General features: G+C 49.9%; 6 protein-coding genes across 6 annotated transcripts; 5 read left to right on the top strand and 1 right to left on the bottom strand.

The window, feature by feature from the left end:
* Positions 1–4,366: 4,366 nt before the first annotated feature.
* On the top strand, positions 4,367–4,909 carry BCR38DRAFT_340146 (uncharacterized protein; the record flags this gene model as incomplete). The annotated part of the gene is made up of 1 exon (XM_040855756.1): positions 4,367–4,909. One exon carries the CDS (start codon positions 4,367–4,369, stop codon positions 4,907–4,909), a length of 543 nt encoding a protein of 180 aa, XP_040717196.1.
* Positions 4,910–5,938: 1,029 nt separating this feature from the next.
* Positions 5,939–7,736, top strand: BCR38DRAFT_408191 (histidyl-tRNA synthetase-like protein; the record flags this gene model as incomplete). Its single annotated transcript, XM_040858241.1, has 3 exons — positions 5,939–5,993; positions 6,049–7,268; positions 7,326–7,736. The coding sequence occupies 3 exons, from the start codon at positions 5,939–5,941 to the stop codon at positions 7,734–7,736; spliced, it is 1,686 nt and encodes a 561-aa protein (XP_040717195.1).
* A 4,278-nt stretch (positions 7,737–12,014) lies between these two features.
* BCR38DRAFT_465177 (uncharacterized protein) lies at positions 12,015–13,981 on the top strand (the record flags this gene model as incomplete). Its single annotated transcript, XM_040862694.1, has 2 exons — positions 12,015–13,142; positions 13,530–13,981. 2 exons carry the CDS (start codon positions 12,015–12,017, stop codon positions 13,629–13,631), a joined length of 1,230 nt encoding a protein of 409 aa, XP_040717194.1. The 3' UTR covers positions 13,632–13,981.
* Positions 13,982–14,727: 746 nt separating this feature from the next.
* On the bottom strand, positions 14,728–16,127 carry BCR38DRAFT_456829 (calcium/calmodulin-dependent protein kinase; the record flags this gene model as incomplete). Its single annotated transcript, XM_040861965.1, has 4 exons — positions 14,728–15,108; positions 15,179–15,564; positions 15,636–16,052; positions 16,121–16,127. 4 exons carry the CDS (start codon positions 16,125–16,127, stop codon positions 14,728–14,730), a joined length of 1,191 nt encoding a protein of 396 aa, XP_040717193.1.
* A 1,745-nt stretch (positions 16,128–17,872) lies between these two features.
* BCR38DRAFT_175407 (ubiquitin-conjugating enzyme) lies at positions 17,873–19,115 on the top strand. Its single transcript, XM_040853889.1, has 3 exons — positions 17,873–18,102; positions 18,181–18,331; positions 18,398–19,115. The coding sequence occupies exons 1-3, from the start codon at positions 18,055–18,057 to the stop codon at positions 18,664–18,666; spliced, it is 468 nt and encodes a 155-aa protein (XP_040717192.1). The 5' UTR covers positions 17,873–18,054; the 3' UTR covers positions 18,667–19,115.
* Positions 19,116–19,354: 239 nt separating this feature from the next.
* Positions 19,355–21,722, top strand: BCR38DRAFT_339528 (Sec1-like protein; the record flags this gene model as incomplete). Its single annotated transcript, XM_040855706.1, has 4 exons — positions 19,355–19,432; positions 19,493–19,688; positions 19,935–21,533; positions 21,595–21,722. The coding sequence occupies 4 exons, from the start codon at positions 19,355–19,357 to the stop codon at positions 21,720–21,722; spliced, it is 2,001 nt and encodes a 666-aa protein (XP_040717191.1).
* Between the last annotated feature and the right edge of the window lie 582 nt (positions 21,723–22,304).

Raw genomic sequence — 22,304 nt, 5'->3', positions numbered from 1 at the left:
GCTAGCCTCGAGTTTCTTGACATCACCGTGCCTCTCTGCTCGGCATATACGACCTACAATTTACGCCTCACTTCCCATGAGACATGACTTCTGCTGAGTTGAAAGGGCACATATACCCGAGACAGTGCGAAATCAGTTGTACGCAAAGATTCTAACAAACTAAGGTGGGAGGTCAGCCTTTTGCATGTGAAAGTTATCAGATCAAGGCATTCCAAGCGAAGTCTTCTACATGCTCTGACGCTAGACCTTAGTGCCAAGCCAACATGTCCGACTTGAGGTTTTGTCAAGACTGCGCAGTAGACTAGTGACCTGAAACTCAACTGATAGCCTCCAGCAATAGGAAGTACATGTAGAAGTGCATGTTCAGGGTGTGATTAGCAACACAACTCCTCCACATTTGAACTTTTTGGAATGTACTCTCTGTATCGTAATTCCCAAGCAATGGTTGGGAAATTCCTGGCTCCAATAGTCATTTCTTTTAGAAGCACATATGCTCATGTTCTCATCCATCCAATTCACTGGGTTGTGAGCTTACGTCATAATCATGTTGATATACCTTTTTCTTCGGATAGGCACATGTTCCACCGGGGCCGGAGTGTCATTGCTTCTTGTTCTCCAATGAACCGAGGCATCTGAGGAAGTTGTCCGGACCCTTTCATCGGGAGTAACACGGAAACGAGCAGGTTTATGTAACAAGCCCAATACTTTTGTTAGCATAGAACTCGACCAGCTAACCGCTTGCTAGGATATTCGTCTTTCCTCGCTGGTTTCTGCTTACCCCTCCCCCTTTTGACCGGTTGCCTTTTGTTGATTTGCCTGCCCTTCTCGATTCTTCGCAAGATCGGAAAATGCGCACCAATACCGATTGTAGTGTATGCAAATGACACCTGTTAGTGGAGCTTTCTTCCGATCCTCTATAGATCTTTGTGGTCTGCTCGTATACTCCAGTATATAGTCCAGCTGATGGAACCGTTCCTTGAGAAGCACGGGGCCTTCGTATCTCATTATGAACTTGGGCTATATGCCGGTTTGCATTGCCAAAAAGTATATTTAAGGTTGCGTTTCATCGCTAGGGATAGTACTTAATTATGCTTGACAGGGGGGCTGGCTTGTCATCAAGTCTGGTCCGCTTAGAATGCTTGTCCTCTGAGTAGTCACTGGAGAAGCGACATGGTGTAAGAGATTGATTGCCTTGACTATGTGAGTCGTCACTACTATGCGTGTAGAACCAGCTTGTGGTGTGATAATAAAGTGGCCCCTAGGTCTGATGGCGTTTAAAAATCTATGGTATTAGAAATTCCGCCACTTGCTACCAAGGATTTCCTTCCAGACTTAACAAAGAGTGGCCTTTCCTACCAGTTGATCATGAAACATGATGACCTATATCAATACATCTGACATGATGTTCAGAGAAAGAGTCAGAAGTGCTAGGTTTCAGGACTCTGCCTTCCCAGTAGCCAGGAGCTGTAAGCCAAGGGGCCCGCCCGTGTGCTTCCACGAGCATCAACCACCGTGTTGAAGGTTACGGAGCCGGTTATTTCTAAGCCAAGTCTGGAGATAACTTCTAATTGCCAGGATTCGACAAGCATTGCCTAGGGGGTTGGGGGGTTATTGCAACTGAGAAACACTGAGGTTTTTTGGGTTCCTACCATCCCCCACCACCCCACCGGTAACGTTAATTGAGCACAATACTGCAAAAACACTACATTTTTACTTACACATAATTCCGTACATATTGAAGCTATTTATACCGTAGTTATACCTTTATGTAGCTATTGTTATGGAGTTTAAGAATATCGCCACCTCTTGACTATACGACCACTTCGTGTGACTACAGCGGCCGGCAAATCATCGGCCGTAGCCTCTGATTCTGATGAATCAACCCCTTCATCCTCAACTTCCACAACTTTCCCATTATTGGCTGGTTCTTGACGGTTATTAGGGTGTATAGGCTCCCCTGCAGCTAGTGCTTCTGATACTGTTATAAAACGGCGATTCGGACTTGGCAGTGACTTGCGCTTTTTACCCCTTTTCAAGCGGTCTAGTTCCTCCTGTAATGCCGTAGCCTTAGTGCGTTCGGCTACCAACTCTGCCTCTAAGGCTTCAACCCCCTTGGCAACCTTCTGTAGCCTATAGCGGCTATGTGGGCTTGACTTGTTCGCAAAGTTGCGGATTTGACGGCTCGTACGGGGTGTAGAATCACTGTCAAGTCCAGGGGCTTGTGGCGGCGGTGGAGTGCCCCTTTTATCAACATCTACCTGGATTTCTGGATGCCGTAGTGCCTTGGCCCTTGAAATTGGCCAATTTCCAGTAGTTCTCCAGCCAGATTTAATGACCTTATCGGTTATAGCCTTGCGTGCAGTACTATAACACCGGATAAAGTTGACTTTATCAACTGGCGCCGCATCCGTCATTCTATCCAATTTACTGACTTCTGCCCTATAGGCCGACTTCAATACGTTAAAGGGGCCATTGTCATTTGGCTGTAAGCCATGGGAAGTGTGTGCCGGTAAGTAACAACAGTATACATTGTACATAAAGCACGTAGTCATCCACTCATCCTATATAGCCCAGTTAGTACAGTTATACTGCAATAACTAGAAGACTTACAGAGGCGTGGGATCCATGGCCATCTAGTATAATTAGCCTAGCATCAGAGGGGTCTGCTGGCTGCGTCTGAGGCAAGTATACGTCAATAAGCCACTGATGGCCTATATGGTTGTCTGTCCAGCCATTTGGTGACGTTATATAGCGCCAGTGGGGACAGATCTCTCGGAATTGGTCAATGAACCACTGTTTTTGGAGCTCTTTGCCCTTAAACACTATACCTGGCTCTAGAAGGCGGCCATCGGCTGTAGTGGCTTCAATAAAGGTAGTCCAACTACGGCCCTGTGAGCTCTTAATTATAGCCTTCTGTTGGGCGTCAGAACTCCCCAATACGAGCCCGTCAAGGCCTATAGTATAGTAAGTAGCATAGATAATTGCCTAAGAGACTAATAGATAGTTACCAAAGCCAGCCATTATGCCTCCCTTATCGACATTAACTGTATTTTCTGGCTTAATCCAGCCGTATTCTCTCTCACGGATATCAAAGTACCAATGTACGGCTTTTGGTGTAAACTAGTTGAATCGAGCTGTCTCCTGCTTTCTACCCATCTTGGTACGAATTTCTGGATGTCTAGAGACAAATCGGTTGAGCCAATTCTTCCCTAATTCGTTGGTATCCCCCTGTTGAGCCAGAAGTGTAGAAACGCAAGCGCGTACGTGATTGTGCGTAGGGGCATATCCCAAGAATTTTACGGCTGCCGGAACTCCGTAGTACCGATGTGGAGTATCGTGTAACCTTCTAAAAATGCTAAATTGAAAAAACTCTATTCAATTCGCTATTTATTCGTGCAATCGGCTTGTAAATAGCTTCAATTTCTATTAAGATCCGTATCATTGAAGTTGAAGTAATTATAGTGTAGGTTTACCGGTGGGGTGGTGGGGGATGGTATATGACATATTCTCCATTGCCCTGTCCAAGTCGCTGCCAGACTTGCATCTCATGCTCCTCTCCTAGTTGTGGCTTCAGATAATAACATTAAAACCCAGCTTGTCGTGCCTGGAATTACGTACTGGATTTCCCCGTGATAATACACCCCTTCCAGAGACCCCAGAGGTATGTGTTACGCATTGATGCGCTATGGGTTATCAAAATAGGCACGCCCGTGCTTGTATGGCAGATGTAATTGGCCACGATTCTGGGATAACCAAATTTATACAGGACTAGATGCTCATAGAGTAGTAATTAGATAACTTGACGTACATGTAGTAGGACCCTGATGTCCTCGACGAAGAATCGGACTTGGATTTGTCTGCAAAAACTTTAGACCTACATGCAATGTTTTTTTCTGGTGCCGTTCACCTTCCAGGGTCTTTCAGGGGCTTTGGGGATGGAAGCACAAAGGATGTCTGTAAGTAGACTTGTTTGCGGTGGTGTATCAGGATGAGTTTACCCTACCAAGTATTTCCATAGCATTCTCGCTCGGCATTTTCAATCGAGACATAAGTCAATGCATAATAGTTTAGTTAGAAGTTGCCTGGTTGTGTAGGTGAAGGTGTTTTGGGGTTGGTGCGTGCATGAGTTTCATGCGGGAATCTTTGACGTCATATCATTCGTGTGTAGCGTTCGGACGTGGCGAAGCAACTCACCACACCATCCATCTCAACTTCCGTCGTTCCATTATCCTACTGGCATTCCAATTGTATCTCGGCAGCCGAATTATTACCACATCCCAATCGATACTTTCAATTTGATATCTCTCAGTACGAGAATAGAGACGAAGCCCAACCTCAACCAATCACGAACCTCGCATCAATCAACATGGGTCGCTGGTCTCAATACGACACAGACGAGGAACGCCTCCCTTCGGGGATGGAGCGCATCGGCTACGACGCCGACGAGGAGATCTACACCTTCCGTGACAGCGACGGTAGTATCTGGCAGAGCGCTCCGGGCAGCCGCTACGGTCAATTGAGGCGCGTCTCTGGGCCTCCGGCGCAACCGGAACGCTTCGACCAAGACATCGACCTCGAGGGCTCCCCGCCGCCGCCATACGAATCAGCCGAACCCGAGGTGTCTTGGCGTCACGAGATGATGCCTCTGTTCAACTGGTTTCTGGTGATTGGTCTCTTTCTGCTCGGCGTGTTCTGGTACCTGAACAAGGCGGCGGCGGGTGAGAGGACTGTACCTGAGGTGCACTGCAGCGACCGGGCTATTCCGTATTCGATTCGTCCTGGGGATACTTGCTGGGCGCTTGCTGAGAATAGGGGGGTTTCACTTGACGTATTTCTCGAAGTGAATGTGGGACTCGACTGTGATAAGCTGGGGATTGGGGAGACCGTGTGTTTGCCGAAGAACACCTGAAATCGAGCCGAGGATTTAGATGAAGGTACACGAGGAGAAACACTGAAAGAAAGTTTCCCAAGTCGGCCTTGCTGCCTTGCTGCCTGTAGTCAGGCAAGCGGTTTGATGATGTGGGTAGCGACGAGGTTGAGCTGGCATCTCAACTGGAAATGGGCAGTATATTATCAACTTGTGTCAGGCACCAAGCAGGAGTCATGGGAACGGAGTATATGAATCAACTGATTTAAACGGGTGGAACCATAAACCGCGAAGCATATAAATTTTGAGAAACGAGGAGTGGCTTGATTCAATCCCAGTTTGGACCATTTCACACGTGGATACGATTCCGATATCTAAGTGCTGCCATGCTATATGTCAAAACCCATTTCAGTCTTGCCCCAGAGCGTGATTACCATGATGCTAGAGCTATTCGAGATTAGAGTTGCATCGTCGAAGAGCCGCCCAAGACCGCGATGCCGATCCTAGGATCGCCCCAAAAATACCTTCAAGCTTCCCGAGTCCACTTTCAAGGTACAAATAAATCAAAGAAGAATCATATTGTTGCTAATAAGAATAGCTAGATGATTGACCATCTTATGATACCATAGCTTTTCTGTGCATCACGTTGTTTGTTCTTGAAGGTGAGCCGGGCTCGGCCTGCCACGCTACTTGGTGATCAGGCTGGCAGCCCACCGTTGCGCCTGACCAATCGGCTTCCTCCTGGGAAAGTTTCGTTCCAACTTCAACGTCGAAAATCGTCAGCCTTGCAGCTCTAAACCATAATGACGCCTGTGTCGCGGCCCGCTTGACTCACACAATTTACGACGATATAATTTGCTTGCTCTTGCGGAGAGGAACGGGCAGTTGGAAAATAGTTGAATGACTATCCCATTGCAGCGCATTTTCAGGTCGGCCAGAGCCCCGCGACGGCTATTACAAGCTTCACAAGCTTCAATTCGAATTCTGCCACTTTACGCGCTCAGCAATACCCCGCGAAAGTTTACAACCTCCACCATCCGTCGATCGTCGCAAGCCGAAGAGTCGCCCATCATGGCTCCGAAAGCCCTCAAATTCGAGCTCAAGACCCCTAAGGGCACCAAGGACTGTGAGTCTTGTTTGCTCTCTTCAATTGGATTTATGGAGAACTCATAGCATCGCAGGGGAGGGCAAGGACATGGTTATCCGCGACAAGATCTTCAGCACTATTTCTGAAGTATTCAAGCGCCATGGCGGCGTTACCATCGACACCCCTGTATTCGAGCTCAGGGACATTCTAGCAGGAAAATATGGCGAAGACAGCAAGCTCATCTATGACCTGGCCGATCAAGGCGGCGAAATCTGCTCGCTGCGATATGACCTAACCGTACCTTTCGCGAGATGGCTTGCCATGAACAAGGATGTCCAGAGCATCAAGAGATACCACATCGCCAAGGTATACCGAAGAGATCAGCCGGCAATGACCAAGGGTCGCATGCGAGAGTTTTACCAATGCGATTTCGATATTGCCGGCGCATACGATGCTATGGTGCCCGATGCAGAGATTATCCGTATCGTGACCGAGGTTTTCAATGCGCTCGGCTGGAATGGCACGTACACTATTAAGCTCAACCACCGCAAGATCCTGGACGGCATTTTCCAAGTCTGCGGCGTGCCCGAAGACAAGATTCGCACAATTTCGTCAGCGGTGGACAAGCTCGATAAGCTACCGTGGGCCGATGTGCGGAAGGAGATGACGGAGGAGAAGGGTCTCGACGGAGAGACCGCTGACAAGATCGGCGAGTGGGTGGTGCTTAAGGGCCAGAAGGATCTCCTGGAAAAACTTCGAGCGAACGAGAAGATGGCGGCCAACGAATCCATGAAGCAAGGCATGAACGACCTCGATCTGCTCTTCTTGTATCTGGAATTCTTCAATTGCCTACCGGCCGTCTCATTTGATTTGAGTTTGGCGCGTGGACTGGATTACTACACAGGTGTCATCTACGAAGTTGTCACCGAGGGATCGGCACCTTCCACAACCCCAGCAGTTGAAGAAGTGGCGCCGGCGCCTAAGAAGAAGGGCAAGAAGTCGGCGACAGATCCTGACGAGGATCGCTCATCAGACCCCTCAGTTGGCGTTGGTAGCATAGCCGCCGGCGGCCGGTACGATAACCTGGTGGGCATGTTCTCAGGCAAGGGTCAGATTCCGTGCGTTGGTATTTCCTTCGGCGTCGACAGAATATTCTCGATCACCAAGGCGCGGATGGCGGCGGACAAAAACGTCGCCCAGGTTCGAAACAACGAGGTGGATGTGTATGTCATGGCCTTTGGTGGGAAGGGCTTCACTGGACTGCTCAAAGAGCGCATGTCTGTCTGTGCCACATTATGGGAATCGGGCATCAAGGTGAGCCGGATTGTTTCAAACATGCTTCTATTTACAGCTAGTTAACCACAAATACAGGCCGAGTTCCTCTACAAGGTGAAGCCGAAATTGCCGAATCAGTTCAAGGCCGCTGAAGTGAACGGCGTACCGTTCGCCGTGGTTCTAGGCGAGGATGAGTTGGCCCAAGGAAAGGTGAAGATCAAGGAAATGGGCTTGAGGGACGGCCACCCCGAAAAGGAAGGTGTGCTCGTAAATCTAGATGATGTCGCTTGGGAAGTGAAGCAGAGACTACAGCGCAAACAGGTGCTGGATGACATGACGCGACAGGCTGACGGTCTGAGAGTGGTCCACGGCATTCGCGCCGATCAAATCGAAACGGACGTGGCCGCGGCGGGTGTGGAATCTGCCGTGCCTACTGGCACAGCACCTACTGATACCGTCCCTGTTAATGCGGCACCGGCTGATACACCGCAACAAGATGCAAAGTAGTAGCTTCAGACCTATGAGGGTTGCGGACGGTCAGACTCGCTCAGTTGATACGTTGGGACGGGATGGGTGTGCTGTGTGTGTTCACGACAATCAAATTTAAGAGATATCCCGAAGGCGCACCGTAACTAGAAAAGGTTATACATTTGGCTCTTTTCCATTAGTCAATTGGCTGGCTTTCGCACATCTCCTAGGGTGTACCACTGCCACAAGAATAATAAACATAGCTTACCGCGCCGTATGTATAAGAAAACTATTCGACGGCCGGTGTTGATCGCAGTCTGAGAGCCTTCCTGCAGCTTTGTAGAAGAAGTTGGTGCGTCATCAGGAACCCGTTCCTCCAAATCTCCACTTGGAATGGTAGGCCCACAAGTGTCGGTCTGTTGGCTTCTAAATCTCCCATGTCAGACTCCGTCCAAACCTAACTTTTTTATGTTTACAACCCAATTGTCCAATTGGATAGCGAGCCGTCGTGGGGAGCTTCGTCGAATTAATAAGCGTCTGTTACGCATACAAACGAAAAGCTAATGGACATACTACGCCTCAAGGATAATTTTATTACGAACTCGCATTCATCTCACACGAAACTTATTACAGATCGAAGGGAAACGAGTTCCTGACATGTCAGAATAGATTTGAATGTGACGGGACGGGCACAGTTACTGAAGGTAGGTCAAAGAGGGCCGGCCGTGTATTGCATAAGTCGCTTGTTCTTTTTCCTCTGGTCAATGGTGACTGCTGCAAGATCGTCATTTTTTCGCAAAGTGGCCCTGTCCTATCCTATCCTATCCTGTCCGTCCAGGTTCTCCGCCCCGGCCGGGACGACTGAACCGAGGAGCAGCGATGTTTGGCACCATAGCAGATAGGCTTGCGTGGGGTACGCAATGGCCATAGTCGTGAAAGATTTGAGAAGGGAGACAGGGAGGGAGACAGGGAGGGAGACAGGGAGGGAGACAGGGAGGGAGACAGGGAGGGAGGGAACCCTGACGATAAAGTGATTAATTGAACCCGAGAGATGATAGTGTTGCAAAGGAGGCGATGTCAACCGAGTCGCCCAGCGTATCATTCGATCCAGCAGGGCCATAGAGGAGTTGTCCCATGGGCTGTGGTATAGACCGAATCTGAGATCCCTGCTGCGTGGGGATCGACTTTGCTAAAGTGGCGCAAGAAACTGCTGGGCAAGACAGGAGACGGTTCCTTGTAAGCGAATCCTCGATGTAACGCTGGAATTGTCAGACGCTTGTTCAAAGGCATACCAGCCTTTTAGTTGTTATCAGTTACGAATCAAACGCATCTGCTCATGACACGACCTACCTGTAGCAAAGTAGCCTAAGTAGGCCGAGCCGTGAGATTCGATATCCAAGGCAACATGTTTACTCAACTAAACCACCGCTGAGGCCATTCTTTAGGAAGAGAACCGTGTGGTGGTTGTAACGCAGGACGTCACAGTTAACACCCCGCATTTCGCTTCGACACGAACACTGCAGTCATGTCCAAGTCACGATAACGACGGTACTCGATGTTGCCGCAGGCATTAGATGTCTCGTCAACGATACCCCACCGCTCACGGACGTCCAGAACGTCACTAGTGCAACGGTGCGGAAAAGAAAATGGGAGCAAATCCATCCCAACTGTGCCTCGCCCTGCAAGTGTGTCAGTGCGATATGCACCAACTTTACTAGCAAGCCAGTGAAGTAAGAACCTTGGAAGATAGCCTGCACAGCAAACAACTGAAGACTAGGATTGTCGGGAAAAAGAATGAGCCGCATACTCGGAGATAAGCTGGTGTATGATTCAGTGACCCATATGAAATCCCTGCCATGTTTGTTGTTGTGACACCCACGCGAGCGGATATCGATCCGTGCGCAACAAGGGGATGATGATGATGAGATCCCAGTTTGAGGCATTCACAGCCGAGACCCCCAGCCGGAATGGCTCGTAAATGTTTCAACCGTCTCGTGGCTCGAGGCTCTTGCTGCCATTGCAACAATGCACCAAAGATTTGATGTTCGCTAGCACCGAAATTACATGAACGCTCCGCGGCTTCACCGCCGATAGCATTCACGATGTTGTTAGTTGTATATGCTTCTGATCTTGGACACAGCGGACACTACGTTCAGTTTTAGGAATTCTCTGTCATTTCTGGCTTGTTGCTCTCCAAAAGCCCCGGATGTGTCAAAGGAATTTCATGCTGCACCCAAGCACGCCGTCGTCAGGAATCACTCGACTGGATGATGGTGGCAGGGTTCAGGGGAACCTACCTCACGGATCATCTGCAGGGAACGACCTTCGAAGGCCTGTGGCACCGTCTAATCCCCGAACAGTCCTTGAGTACCTTTTACATCAATCACTGGAAAGTGGACGAGGATGGAACGGACCCGGACTACCATCCGCCGCCGCCCGGCTCCGTCGTTCGTGGAAAGCTGCACCACGCGAGCCAAGCGAGGGTTCTGTCTAGATTAGGAAATGAGGAAGAAAAAAACCGACGACTCAAATGGATGGGCCTGCAGCACGCAGCAAGCCGGCCGGCACTGCAGACTTACTGCAAGTGCTCAGATAACCTTCCAAGGTTGGGCCAGGAAGAGGCGTCAGTCGGCGCCAACGACGGCCACAACAACGGCTGGCGTTTTTTTATTTTCCTCTTCGTCTTTCCACACAGAGAATTCTTACCATCACTCGACTACGCGCCAATTCCCCAAAGCCCCGCTTGAACTCGGCTGGTTTGCGTGAACTCAACCAAAAATTAAAAATAAAGATGTGGGCTGGCCACTGTTGAGAACCTTGTGCTTGGTTGGCTCGTGCCAATGTCCACTTTGGTTCCTAGAATTTAGAACAGAATGACAACCATGACAACGCTATGCGCAAACCAGCCAGACAGGCCCGCAGCAACACACAGATGCTATGAGCACTAAGATACAGGGAGTGAAGATCCGCTTGTGCATCTTACCTGATGGGCGAGCTATTACTAGCACATTCGTACTCCACGGCTTGTGCGAGCGAACGGCCTTTGGGACCCTTTGTTCATTCGGTTCTCTTCTCAGAGTTTGATACTAAAAACAAAAGCAAGGCCCCTTCCCATCCTAGTTTCTTTTTCGAGTTTGATTTCTCTCGCATCTCACATCTTGTTTCTCTCTTGTCACTCTTCTGTTTACGCAAGTCGTAAATAGCTGTGTTCTACTATTGTACCCTGTATACCAATTTACTGCATCTGATTGCTTACATACACGCCAACTGCGATACTCCCTCCCCGCGTGTATATCACCTTACCGGCATCGATTCACACTTTCAATTCAGCCTGGTTCCTATATTCGCTTCGCCCGTCGCCTCCAGCCTCCTTACCAACAAACTTGTCACCAGGCCGAGGTTCTTCATTGTTATTCTTATTTTTATTTTTTATTTTTTACTTTTTACTTTTTATTTACAAAGCCCCGGCTTGTTTGTCAACGCGTCAGCCAAACTTGGCAAGGATTGGTGGCTCGGGTTGGAAGCGCATTCTGTTCTCGCAGTTGTCCGGCATTGCTGAAACATCTATTCGGCGAGGCGAGCAACCCATTTCAACTACTATCTGTGGTACTACGTTCTTTGATTTGGTTGTTCGGACGACTTTTCAGGAACGACATCAAGATCATAGTCCTTGTTCAGGGTCCTTGAAATCACCTGCCGTCGCCTCTTTCCGAATCGGGGACTTGTTGTCGGCCTGGTCTAGTCCGGTGTTATGTGCTAGTGCCTGAAACAGAAGAGCTTTTCACGGTCCTGGGTTGTACCAGCTTCATCATCTGCATTATTACTATTACAGACTCGAGTGCGGTCTAGGCCTTGTTGTCACACACCTCGAACAACATCAATCATTAACATCCAGTTACACCTCATGGAAATTTTGCCCTCGTTGGTGCCTCGAACAAGCCCTGTTGGATCTCGGTGTGACTTTCAGGGAACGGATATCTATCTGCATTGATACGAGGGATCTAAAAGGCTGGACAACCTTTTGCATTGCCATTGGTACGACTTGGGACGAATCTCGCAGTTCCACCCCAAATCGGGCCATCATCCCCCACGATCCTCCCGGGTCAGAAGCCCACCTTGAGTTTGTTGCGACACAGCAACCGACACCTCGGCAACCTCGTATCGGCGACTCTACTACGGCGAGGTCATGCTGAAGGAACTCTAGAACCGCTCTCCCGCAAAGTATAATTCCACAGCCTTACTTTTGCGCGGTTCGGTTGATTCCAGTAGCCAACTTAATTGACTTCCCGGCAACGGCTCTGGCGGTATCCATCCATCATGGGAGGACTTATACCCCTTCTGCTCCCGTCGACTGCTGGCAACAGAGCAAGTGTGATCTATAATCCGGTCGAGGCAATAAGACCAGCAACAGCCATGGCCCAAACAACAACAACCAAACAAGCCCACCGTCGTCAGCAGTCACTACCAACACCGAACCCCACGAGACGGCTCTCCATCTCCGTTGCGCCACCTGCTCTGCCCCTCCTGCCTTACACGGCAGACGAGTGGAAAAAGGCCGTCAACGAGGTGAAGCGCAAGTTCGTCAATCACAAATACCGGACCTGCTCGGCACGGTGCTGCGAGATCCTTGACAACCTCAAGGATATATCCAACGTGGAGCCCCTGCATCTCGTTTACCTGCACTTCTACGCCGCATCCTCCTTCGAGATGTGCGCGCGGCCCCTATCCCAGTCTTCGGCTTATCGGACCAAGCTGCTCCGTGATGCAAAACACCACTACGAGACGGCAGACAACCTGATCTTGAAAGTACAGGAGACGACAACCGTGCAAGAGACGAGATCGTTCTCGCCGTCAAATTCGATGACGTCAAGCATGCACTCACCTTCGCTCTCCAGTTCATCTGCCTCCACTGTTAGCACCGCGCTCTCATCACCGCGGACCTCCGTCTTCTCACCAGGTGATAAGACGGAAATTGTTGCTAAGCCGGCCAAGAAAAAGGTGTCCTTTTCGGGCCTGCCAGAACCCATCGAGATTCCCAAGCCGTGGCAAAACTGGTCCGAGCCGTACATCCGCCCGGACAGCCCGACTCTGGGATGGGAAGAAGACTACTTCCTCTTCGGCTCGCAAGGAAGTCCCGCGCCTGTCGTTCCAGCCCCTGGACCCGAGCCCGCTGTCATCGAAGAAGAGCCAGTTCCGCAGGAAGAGCCTGAGACCGAGACGCCTAAAGTACCTCTAGCCGCGGGAGTCTCATCTCCTCGCCCAGACGAAGCCAAATTCGACCTCGAAGCCTTCCTCCAAACCAAAAACATGATCCGCTTCTGCGCGCAGCTCTCCGCTCTCCGCAATCAAGTCTTCTGGCATCGTGACGCCGTCAATGGCCTACTAGCTGAGCACGACGACACCCCCGAGACCCCGGCCGTCCCTGAACTTCCGCAGGATCTCGCCGTCCCACCGATGTCAACCAGCGCTAGCTCGTCGTCTACTCTCGAGCTTGAGAGTCTTACCAGCCCACTCTCGGCACAGCTCACGCCTCTCACGCTCGATAAGGCATTATCGGCGCAGTTGAAGGATAGCTTCGGTGATTTTGCGAGTTTCGATCTAAGCTTGCGCTCGAACACCAGCACGAGTAGCAATAATAACGAGTCTTCGGTCTCATCCAAAAGCCACGGCGACAGCCAGAGCCAAAGTCAGAGTTCGGGACTAGGCCAGAGTTGGCTCCGCAGTCGAGAAGACAGATTTTCCTCCTCGCGGCCCGCGTCCGTCGCCTCCACGATTCGGGCCCCTTCCTCCTGCTCGTCTACCTCTGGTGGCGGTGATGATGCGCTGAAACAGCGCATTGAGCGCTTGCGTGCGAGCGGGTGGCAGCGGAAGCGGTTTGACAGTCGACGGTATGAGGTATTGAGGGAGCAGGTATTGAATGAGCTGGGTGCTTAAATTTGCGGAAAAAAGATTATTTCATGATTAAACGCTGAATGTCGCACATTAACTTTTACTCCTGTCCTCTTCATATTTGGACCTTTTCATTGTTATATAAGAGAGAGCCGCCGGACGCCTAGCGTGTTATTTTGAATTTTATGTATCAGCGCTTGACATGGGCGAAAAGTTGCATATTAAGCTCTTCTTTTTCATCATTGGACACTTGGAAGGTTAGGGGCCGGTGGTCGTGTTACTATTCTCTCCGAGAACGGAGGTTTCCTTCCTGTCTACTTTTCAAGATATCCCAAATCTTTATTCTGTGTATAAAATATTCGTATTACCTACTTGTACTCAATTGATAACCGTGTTACCATTTCGTCATAATTTACGATGCATAGGGCCTTAGCCGAGGACAAAGTTAGGGGGGATTAGATATCTCAACGTCACGAACGGATTATTGAAATCTCAAAAAACTCACCGCGTTCACCCTAGGTCTACCTTTTGTGATGGTAATTGTGGAGAAGAGATTGGTTCTTCAAATTGGAGTAATTACTTGTCCTGGGCTCCCCATTACCCCCTATCCACGTGGTAGGCCCACGTATGTTCGGAATGTTGTGGTCGCCGACTTGCGCTGTAGTCACAGATGAGTCCTGTTCCAGGTGAGCAGCGGTACATGCGTTTCAAGAGATTTTTGAATGTATACAATGAGGTTAAGACGAGATCACATACTGTACGCAAGAACCAACACTCGGGGCAAATTCTCCCATGTACGAAATTCCAGAGAAGCGGTTTTGAACGAACCGAAATTTGTTTGCATTCATCGGTAGAATGATGGATGCCTAACCCGACAGTACCAACGATTCAGTACGCGAAATTGATAAAAAACCCCTCTCCTCCATCGGCTGTTGATCATCCCCTATGCAAACAAACTGGATCGACCACCCCCCCGAGGATATCGAGAACGACCGTGCTACTTCTCCCTCCTAATTATTCTTTCCTCTCTTTTTGGACTTGGAAAAGACTAGTCACATGGTTGCCATCCTCATCTGATACGCTCGCGAACCAATGGTTCAACCAACACTGGCTTGCCTTGTCTTTCCTAATTGTGGTGAGTTCAACCACTGAAACTTTTTCTCTTGGCCTCCTTTTCGACCTCTTCCTTGACCTTCAGCGTCTGCTCCTGCTCCTTCATCTCGCGCACCTTGGCCATCACCACCTCGCGGAAGATGGCGCCCTTCATGGCTTTGGTCAGTCGACCCTTGCCCGAGCCCGTCGTCTCCTTAGGAGAATCCCTAGCGGCAGTGACCGCATCGTCTGGGAAGTCGGGGTTCTCGGGGTCGTCCTCTTGCATCTTGAGTGCCTCGATACGGTTGGCCAGCTTGACCAACTCGATACCACGCTTCAGTCTGGCCTTGGCCATGTAAGCCTTGATCTCTGGCAACAAGTTGTGGTCGGTGGCACTCTCGCCGCGGAGCCAGGTGTGCTCCATTGCTTGCTGTTGAATTGGTAACGTTAGCATTTCAGTCGCAATTACGACTTGGGACTGTTATGTGACCATAACATACCTGACTGGTCGAACGATCATCAGGATCGGGTTGTAACAAGTGCAAAATGAAATCCTTGGCGTCCTCGCTGACATCCTTCCAGTATCTGTCGTGGAATACGACCGACGCATTGCTGCATTCGTCGATCAAGTCCTGCAGGTTCTCGGAGCGGAATGGTGAGTAGCCGCATAGGAGCGTGTATGTGATGACACCCATAGACCACATATCAACAGGCTTGCCGTGGCCCTTCTTGAGCATCACTTCTGGCGCTGCGTATCCAAATGAACCGGCCATTGTTGTCAGAACTTCGTCCTTAGTGTCGAGCATTTTTGCGATGCCAAAGTCGGCGAGGACGAGGTCGGAATCGGGCTCCTTGCTGAGGTAGAGGAGGTTCTCTGGCTTGAGATCTGTTTATCGGCGGCATGTAAGTCAGCCGTAGATTCCCAGAAGGGAGGCAGAGAAAGCACTGGCAACATACCTCTGTGGACGACATTGTTGCGGTGTAGGTAGTCCACGGCTCCAAGGACCTGCTTGATGGTTTGCGAGGCGTCCTTCTCTGTGAACTTGCCCTGCTCGCAGATACGATCGAACAGCTCTCCGCCCGTAGCGAGTTCGGTAACAATGTAGTACTTGTCCCTGGACTCGAACCAGTCGACGAAACGAACGATGTGAGGGTGCTTGAGACGCTGTAGCATATCCAGCTCGTCCCAGACCATCTTCTCATTACCCTTGACATTCTTCTTCAATATAATCTTGATCGCCACCTTGCCCGTTGGGCCATTGGCTTCTCGAACAATTCCATAGGTTCCTGCTCCGAGTGTGCGCCCAAATCTATATTTCGATTTCTTGTCGTAGCTGTCGGGCTGGCCCGACAGACGGGACATAAGGCCAGTGACTGGTAAACTGTCAGCATGCTTTCTCTTGGAAACAATTCGCAGAATTCCACATTCGGATGTGGCTTACAACTCATTGCGGTTAATGTCTTTTTCTCAGTATAGGTTGCAGTCTGTCCTGGCACTTCCCAGCTGAGAGATATGTTTGCAGTGGGGTAGTCGCGCGTCTTGTCGCGGCCTGTGATTGAAGTGCGCAGGCGTTCCGCAGGATCTCCTGGGGGAGAGGTGGCCCAGAGACAATAGTATCTGAAAAGATCAGAATGGTCTACCCCGTCTTTCTTGAAAAAATGTCAGGTTTCCGTTTGAGACGAAGCTTCGGCTTCAGGAGCGGCCTCGTTAAATGCACCTTCCTTGGCTCGTGAAATGGAAGTCTCACAGATTGCTAGGATATTGAAGTAGATAATGAGGGGTCAAACGATTTCCTCGTCGCGCGGGGTCGAAATAACGGATGAACAGCGCAGAGGGGCAACCTGGATGAATCAAGTGCTGCAATTCTCTGGTTGAAACAACGACATTAAATTGCGATGCGAATCACTGTTCCTTCAAATATGAAATTTTGAAGTTGTACCATCAGGTTGAATTTCTTCACTGGGCTGTATTTGTTGTACGGCTTATTTTACAGCCCGTAAAGAGAGAAAGCCTTGTCCGTTCGCTCATCTAAACCAATGCGAGTCTGCAACGCCCAGCACTTTCGTGAAATGACTTCAGCAGGGCTCAGCCGCACCACCTAACAGCCTAGCGACCAGGGGCCGAGCCTAAGCTCAGATATTGGCCCGGGCCATCGTGGCTTATCCATCGCTAACCTTCGGATCAGAGCTACAGATGTAGTAACATATCTGCGAATGGGCTCCCTCATTATGATCGTTCGCTGGCCTCTTGATCAATCTCGTGAAGGTGGTCCAGCAAACAGGAGACATACTGCTGGGATTACGTAGAATGGCACAATATCAGTGGACAATAGTCTGGTATGTCCAGGTGTAGATCCATTATCCAGTACCGAGACATGCCCAACGCCAAGTTTCGAGTATTCCTTGGGTAGCAAGAATGGAGATGCCACCATGTGAATATGATATCACACGTCGAGGAACGTGACAGCAATTATGGTGTGCCTCTGCTGAGCATGGATATAACTACTGTAAAGATCTCCCTCAGTGGAGAGCACTGCCCACAATCAGGTGTCGAACGTACAAAAATAGATACTGCAATCATAGTGTCATTCTCGTGTGTGTGGTTCTTGTTCGGTTCTTTAGTATCGTCAGGAGGCTTTCTCTTTCTAGCCCAGACACCCATGAACTGGATGCCTCTGGCTCTGCAAAATTAGTTACCTTGAGTAGCGAAACAGCCATTTTGATATGAGGTTTCACGAGGGCCTGTACGACCTTTGCGACCCGGAGGAGGTTTGCGGGAAGTCTGGGGATTTCGGATTTCGGAACGAATGACATCTCGGATAGCAGTCTGCCCCACCAAATAGAACACGCGCCAACTTTTTATGTCTTGTCCCGATTCCCTTGTATTCACTGTAAAACGCGGCTGACCGTGACACCAGGAACATATCGAAAATTCTCCTGGGCATAGACATAAGTCGTAGTGTTGATTGCCTCAGACCTTGGAATTCCTTTCTGTATTTCCCCCAGGAACGAACACCATTCTTTTTTCCTGTCATTGTGCTAACAGGCGCAAAGGAGCCGAAGCCATTACAGTTTAGAAGTCACTTGGCTATCCCTGCACGAATCAGTGCTGTGCCGCGCCGTCCAACGTCGGGCTGACTTCTCAACTCACGAGGCCGCGTTTGCCTGTGATTGATCTGGAGCAGTCAATCAACCACCGATCCCATTACCGCCGACCTGCGAGTCTCCCAGGATTAACTTACTCTTTTTATCCCTTCTTGTCCTGGAATTTCTGTGATACACGAGATCTTTTCAGTTGAGACAGTGTACTCGGTCTTGCTCTGCATTATCGGGTACCCCGCCAAGTTGCGCCCAAGTTCTGTCCAAACTCGTTATCATGGCTGCCGGGCTAGGCGCGAAGAGACTGGGCAAAGAGCTCTCCAAGGTAGGATTGGATTCCCTGCTATGAAAATTTGACGATCTTCCAATTGCTGCAGGTCGCTCAAGCTACTAATTGTAGTAGATCTCCAGCAGCTTGCCGCCCGGCATCACTCTGGTCTCGGCGGAGAATCTCGAGGAATGGTTCCTCGATATTAAGGTGCTCGACCAAAACCCCATCTACGCTGGCGAGACCTACCGACTCAAATTCAAGTTCAGCAAGTCATATCCCATTGGTATGTACTTACTCTATCTTGTCTGCTGGATGCATATCGTGTGGGATGCCTTCTAACTTGCGCCAGAACCTCCCGAAGTCACCTTCGTAAAGCTGAGCGACCGGCCTATACCCATGCACCCACACATCTACTCCAACGGCATAATCTGTCTCGACCTCCTCGGCTCCCAAGGTTGGAGCCCGGTACAGAATGTTGAGAGCGTATGCATGAGCATCCAGAGCATGCTGACAGGGAACACCAAGAACGAGCGGCCGCCCGGAGATGAGGAATTCGTTCGAGCGAACCGGCTGCGACCCAGAGACATCGACTTCTACTACCACGACAATACCGTCTAGGAGAAAACCTGCGGGGTCTTTTGAGTTTGCACTGCTGTTTACAGCCCGGCGTTTCTTTTTCATGGATGGGGGGCATTGGGTCGCATAAGGACTTGGACCACAGTTCGCGAGTTACAGGAGTTGAGCATGGATTGAACTGGAATTGGGAAGTGCAATTCAGGAAGGGTTCCAAGGTAGTCAGACGGAGGCACCCATGTTGGATGTAGTAGGCAGCCTGAGTACTGCTGGACAGGCTTGAGATCACTCGTCGTTCAGTTTGAAGTACGAGATGCAGACACCATAGATATCAGATCCAACTCGCTTGAGACACCTCGGCTGCTCTCCAACTGTGTGGTTACTAGCGCAGGCAACCGGAATGATCTAGACTTGGCTTGCCAGGCAGCTTATAAGAAGGCCTGGAGTACCACAAATTATCATCTCATGACCAAATGGCATTCAGCTTCTCTTGCAAACCATACAATCATAACTTTTGGGATGTGACATGGTCTCCCATTCCAAATTTCTCAACTAAAAAACATCTGCCGGGTTGGTGTGGGGCCTCTTAGCGTTGAGCTCAGACCCAAACCTGAGTGAGTGTGACGTCGCGTCGGATCTAGATTTCTGATTACCGGCCGAGCTCCATCTCAATCTCCAACATACAGCTTCCTTCTCTCACACCAGGAAGACGCGCCCCCATGAAGAGCTCATGATGGCTCCTCATGCGGGGTTCGATACTGAACAGATCAGGGATAAGGGGCGCAAAGATCTTCTCTATCTTCTCGAGGCTGTAAGTAAGGCTGCCCACGCCAGCCCCCTCTGTGACGGACAATTGACCACACAGCTCTAGGTCCGCGGAAAGAAGAACCTCGTCTTAGAACGGAGCCTAGCTGGCCCCATTGGCATCATTGTCAAGGTCTCGACGCTACAAGATTATGGAGTTGACAAGTTCTTCTTCCTCGAGAACAACAATGCCGACACAAGCCAGCGCAATATTGTCTTCATGGCTCGAGGCGAATGCGCCCGTCACACCTTGGCTATTACAGGTGAGCATGCCTTTCCTCAATATCCCTAAAACTCTCTCAGCCACAGTCTCATTCAACTCTTTTTACTGCTTCACTACTGCATATCGCCTCAAATGGGCCAGAGGTACCCACGCTGGATCGATTCGCTTCACTCCGCGTGATCAGCCATGAGTGCCCAAGAGCAAAAAACATCAGCACGACCTTATAGCGTCTTTCCACGAAACGACATGTATAAGATGCCATCGTAATTTGCTGACATTCTTCAAGAACAGATAAAGCGACTACAGCGCGAAAGCCAGACAGGACATGAATTCCACATATTTTGGGTCCCCCGCCGAACTCTGGTGTCTGACAAATTGCTTGAAGAAGCAGGCGTACTGGGAGATGTCAATGTCCACGAGCTTCCCTTATACTTCTTTCCACTCGAAAGAGATGTCCTGTCACTTGAGCTCGACGAATCTTTTCGGGATCTCTTCCTCTGCAAAGACACGACACCAGCTTTCTTGATGGCTAAGGCGCTCATGGGTATACAATCCAAACATGGACTTTTCCCTCGTATTATTGGCAAGGGTGATAACGCGCAGCGAGTATCGACTCTTCTCTCTCGAATGCGACAGGAAATTTTGGCTGGCGATGATACTAGTGAAGCCAAAAAGGCTGGGTTAACACCCAGCAATACGACTGAAAGTGTTGTCATCATTGACCGTGAGGTTGATATGGTGACGCCTCTGCTCACGCAATTGACATATGAGGGTCTCATTGACGAAGTGTTTGGGATTCAAAATAATCAGACAGACATTGATTCCACGATTGTCGGAGCGCCGCTACAGCCATCCTCCCAGAGCAGCTCTGCGACACCACCAGCAAGTACATCCGTCAGGAAACGCAAGATTCAACTAGACTCTTCGGACAAACTCTACGATGGGCTGCGCGATACCAACTTTGCCATTGTCGGGACGCTTCTCAACAAAGTTGCACGGCGGCTGCAGAGTGACTACGACAGCAGACATGCCTCAAAAACGACTGCAGAGCTCAAGGATTTCGTCAAGAAGCTGCCAGGCTATCAAGCCGAGCAGCAGAGCCTCAAGATTCACACGGGCCTTACCGAAGAGATTATGAAGTATACTCGAACTGACCAATTCAGCCAACTGCTCGAAGTGCAGCAAAATCTGGCTGCAGGTGCCGACCCAAGCTCGCAGTTTGACGTGATCGAAGAACTTATTGCGAGAGACACGCCTCTTTCGGAGGTCCTCAGACTTGTGTGCATATATTCATGCATATCCGGCGGTATCAAGTCGAAGGAGTTCGATCAATTCAGAAGATTGATTTTGGAGGGCTACGGTTACCAGCATTTACTTACCCTGAACAATCTGGAAAAGTTGCAGCTGTTCCTTTCGCGATCTTCACCAATGGCAAACATGATTCCAATGCCAGGGGCGGGGCAGGCGACGGGAACCAAGACCAATTACACGTATCTCCGCAAGCAGTTGCGCTTGATCGTCGATGAAGTCAACGAACACGACCCGAACGACATAGCGTACGTCTATAGCGGCTACGCGCCACTGTCCATCCGACTCGTACAGTGTGTTCTTCAAAAGCAATTCCTGCTCTCTATAACACGTGGGAACGGTGTGACGGGAGTCGGTGCAGGAAGTGGTGCTCAGGGGTGGCGAGGTTTCGACGAGGCGGTGAAGCATGCACGTGGTGAAACCTTCGATGTGCTTCAGAAAGGGGAAGACAAGGCCGTCAAGGCGCAGGCTCTCTTATCTGGAGGTAGTGACAATAAGACGGTGTTCGTGGTTTTCGTTGGTGGCATCACGTTCACCGAAATTGCAGCCCTGCGTTTTATTGCAAAGAAAGAAGAAGGTATGCATTCTCTAATCTTGGGGTTTCTCTTGTGACTTGCCGCTAATAGAGGTGTTGCCAGCCCGGAGAAACATTATTATCTGCACGACCTCGATCATCAGCGGGAACAAGATGATGGATGCCGCGATGGAGAAAAGTTCGTTTGCGAGGGAAAAGCCAATGCCGAAACCTGCGGCGGCATCAGTTTGAAATCGACATTTCCTGTATATCGTCCAGTTGCGGGGGACTCTCAGGAGCCCGGTGTAACATCGACAACAGCAACACCGCCGCGCTGAGAGCATTCATCACGGGTTCGGGGCGTGCGATTCGATTTGCATGGGTCCAAAGGTGCGCAGCTGATGATCTCGAGAACGAACAATATAGGAGTCTTATCACATTCATCTGGCTATACCTCTCAACGTGCGTTATTATCAATTGGGTAGACTGCAAAGACGAACTATTAAAGTAGCTACCATAGTGTGGTGCTAAAACCGCTCACTGCTCCTGCCTCTAAATGCTGCAGCCAGCGCAAATTCTGATCACGTGCAGCAACTTCGAAGTGTCAACCTTCTGTTCTTGCAGGTGGGTCGTTTTACAACCCTCCCTCGACGCTGCATCTTTACACATATTCCATCGATATCCAATCACTCGAGACACACAAGACCCTGGGACCCGATATTTGTGATTTACAGACCGTCATTTACCCATCTTCCTTGTTTGTCTGCGTACAGGCCTTATGCAATTGTGAATCGCACTCGAGCTTGACTCAGCTGGGATCTACCAAAGGTACTG

The sequence above is a fragment of the Pseudomassariella vexata genome (genome assembly GCF_002105095.1).
Source record: "Pseudomassariella vexata strain CBS 129021 chromosome Unknown BCR38scaffold_5, whole genome shotgun sequence".
NCBI classification, from domain to species: domain Eukaryota; kingdom Fungi; phylum Ascomycota; class Sordariomycetes; order Amphisphaeriales; family Pseudomassariaceae; genus Pseudomassariella; species Pseudomassariella vexata.
Note: the sequence above shows the minus strand (reverse complement) of the source record. Positions and strands in the feature narration are given on the sequence as shown.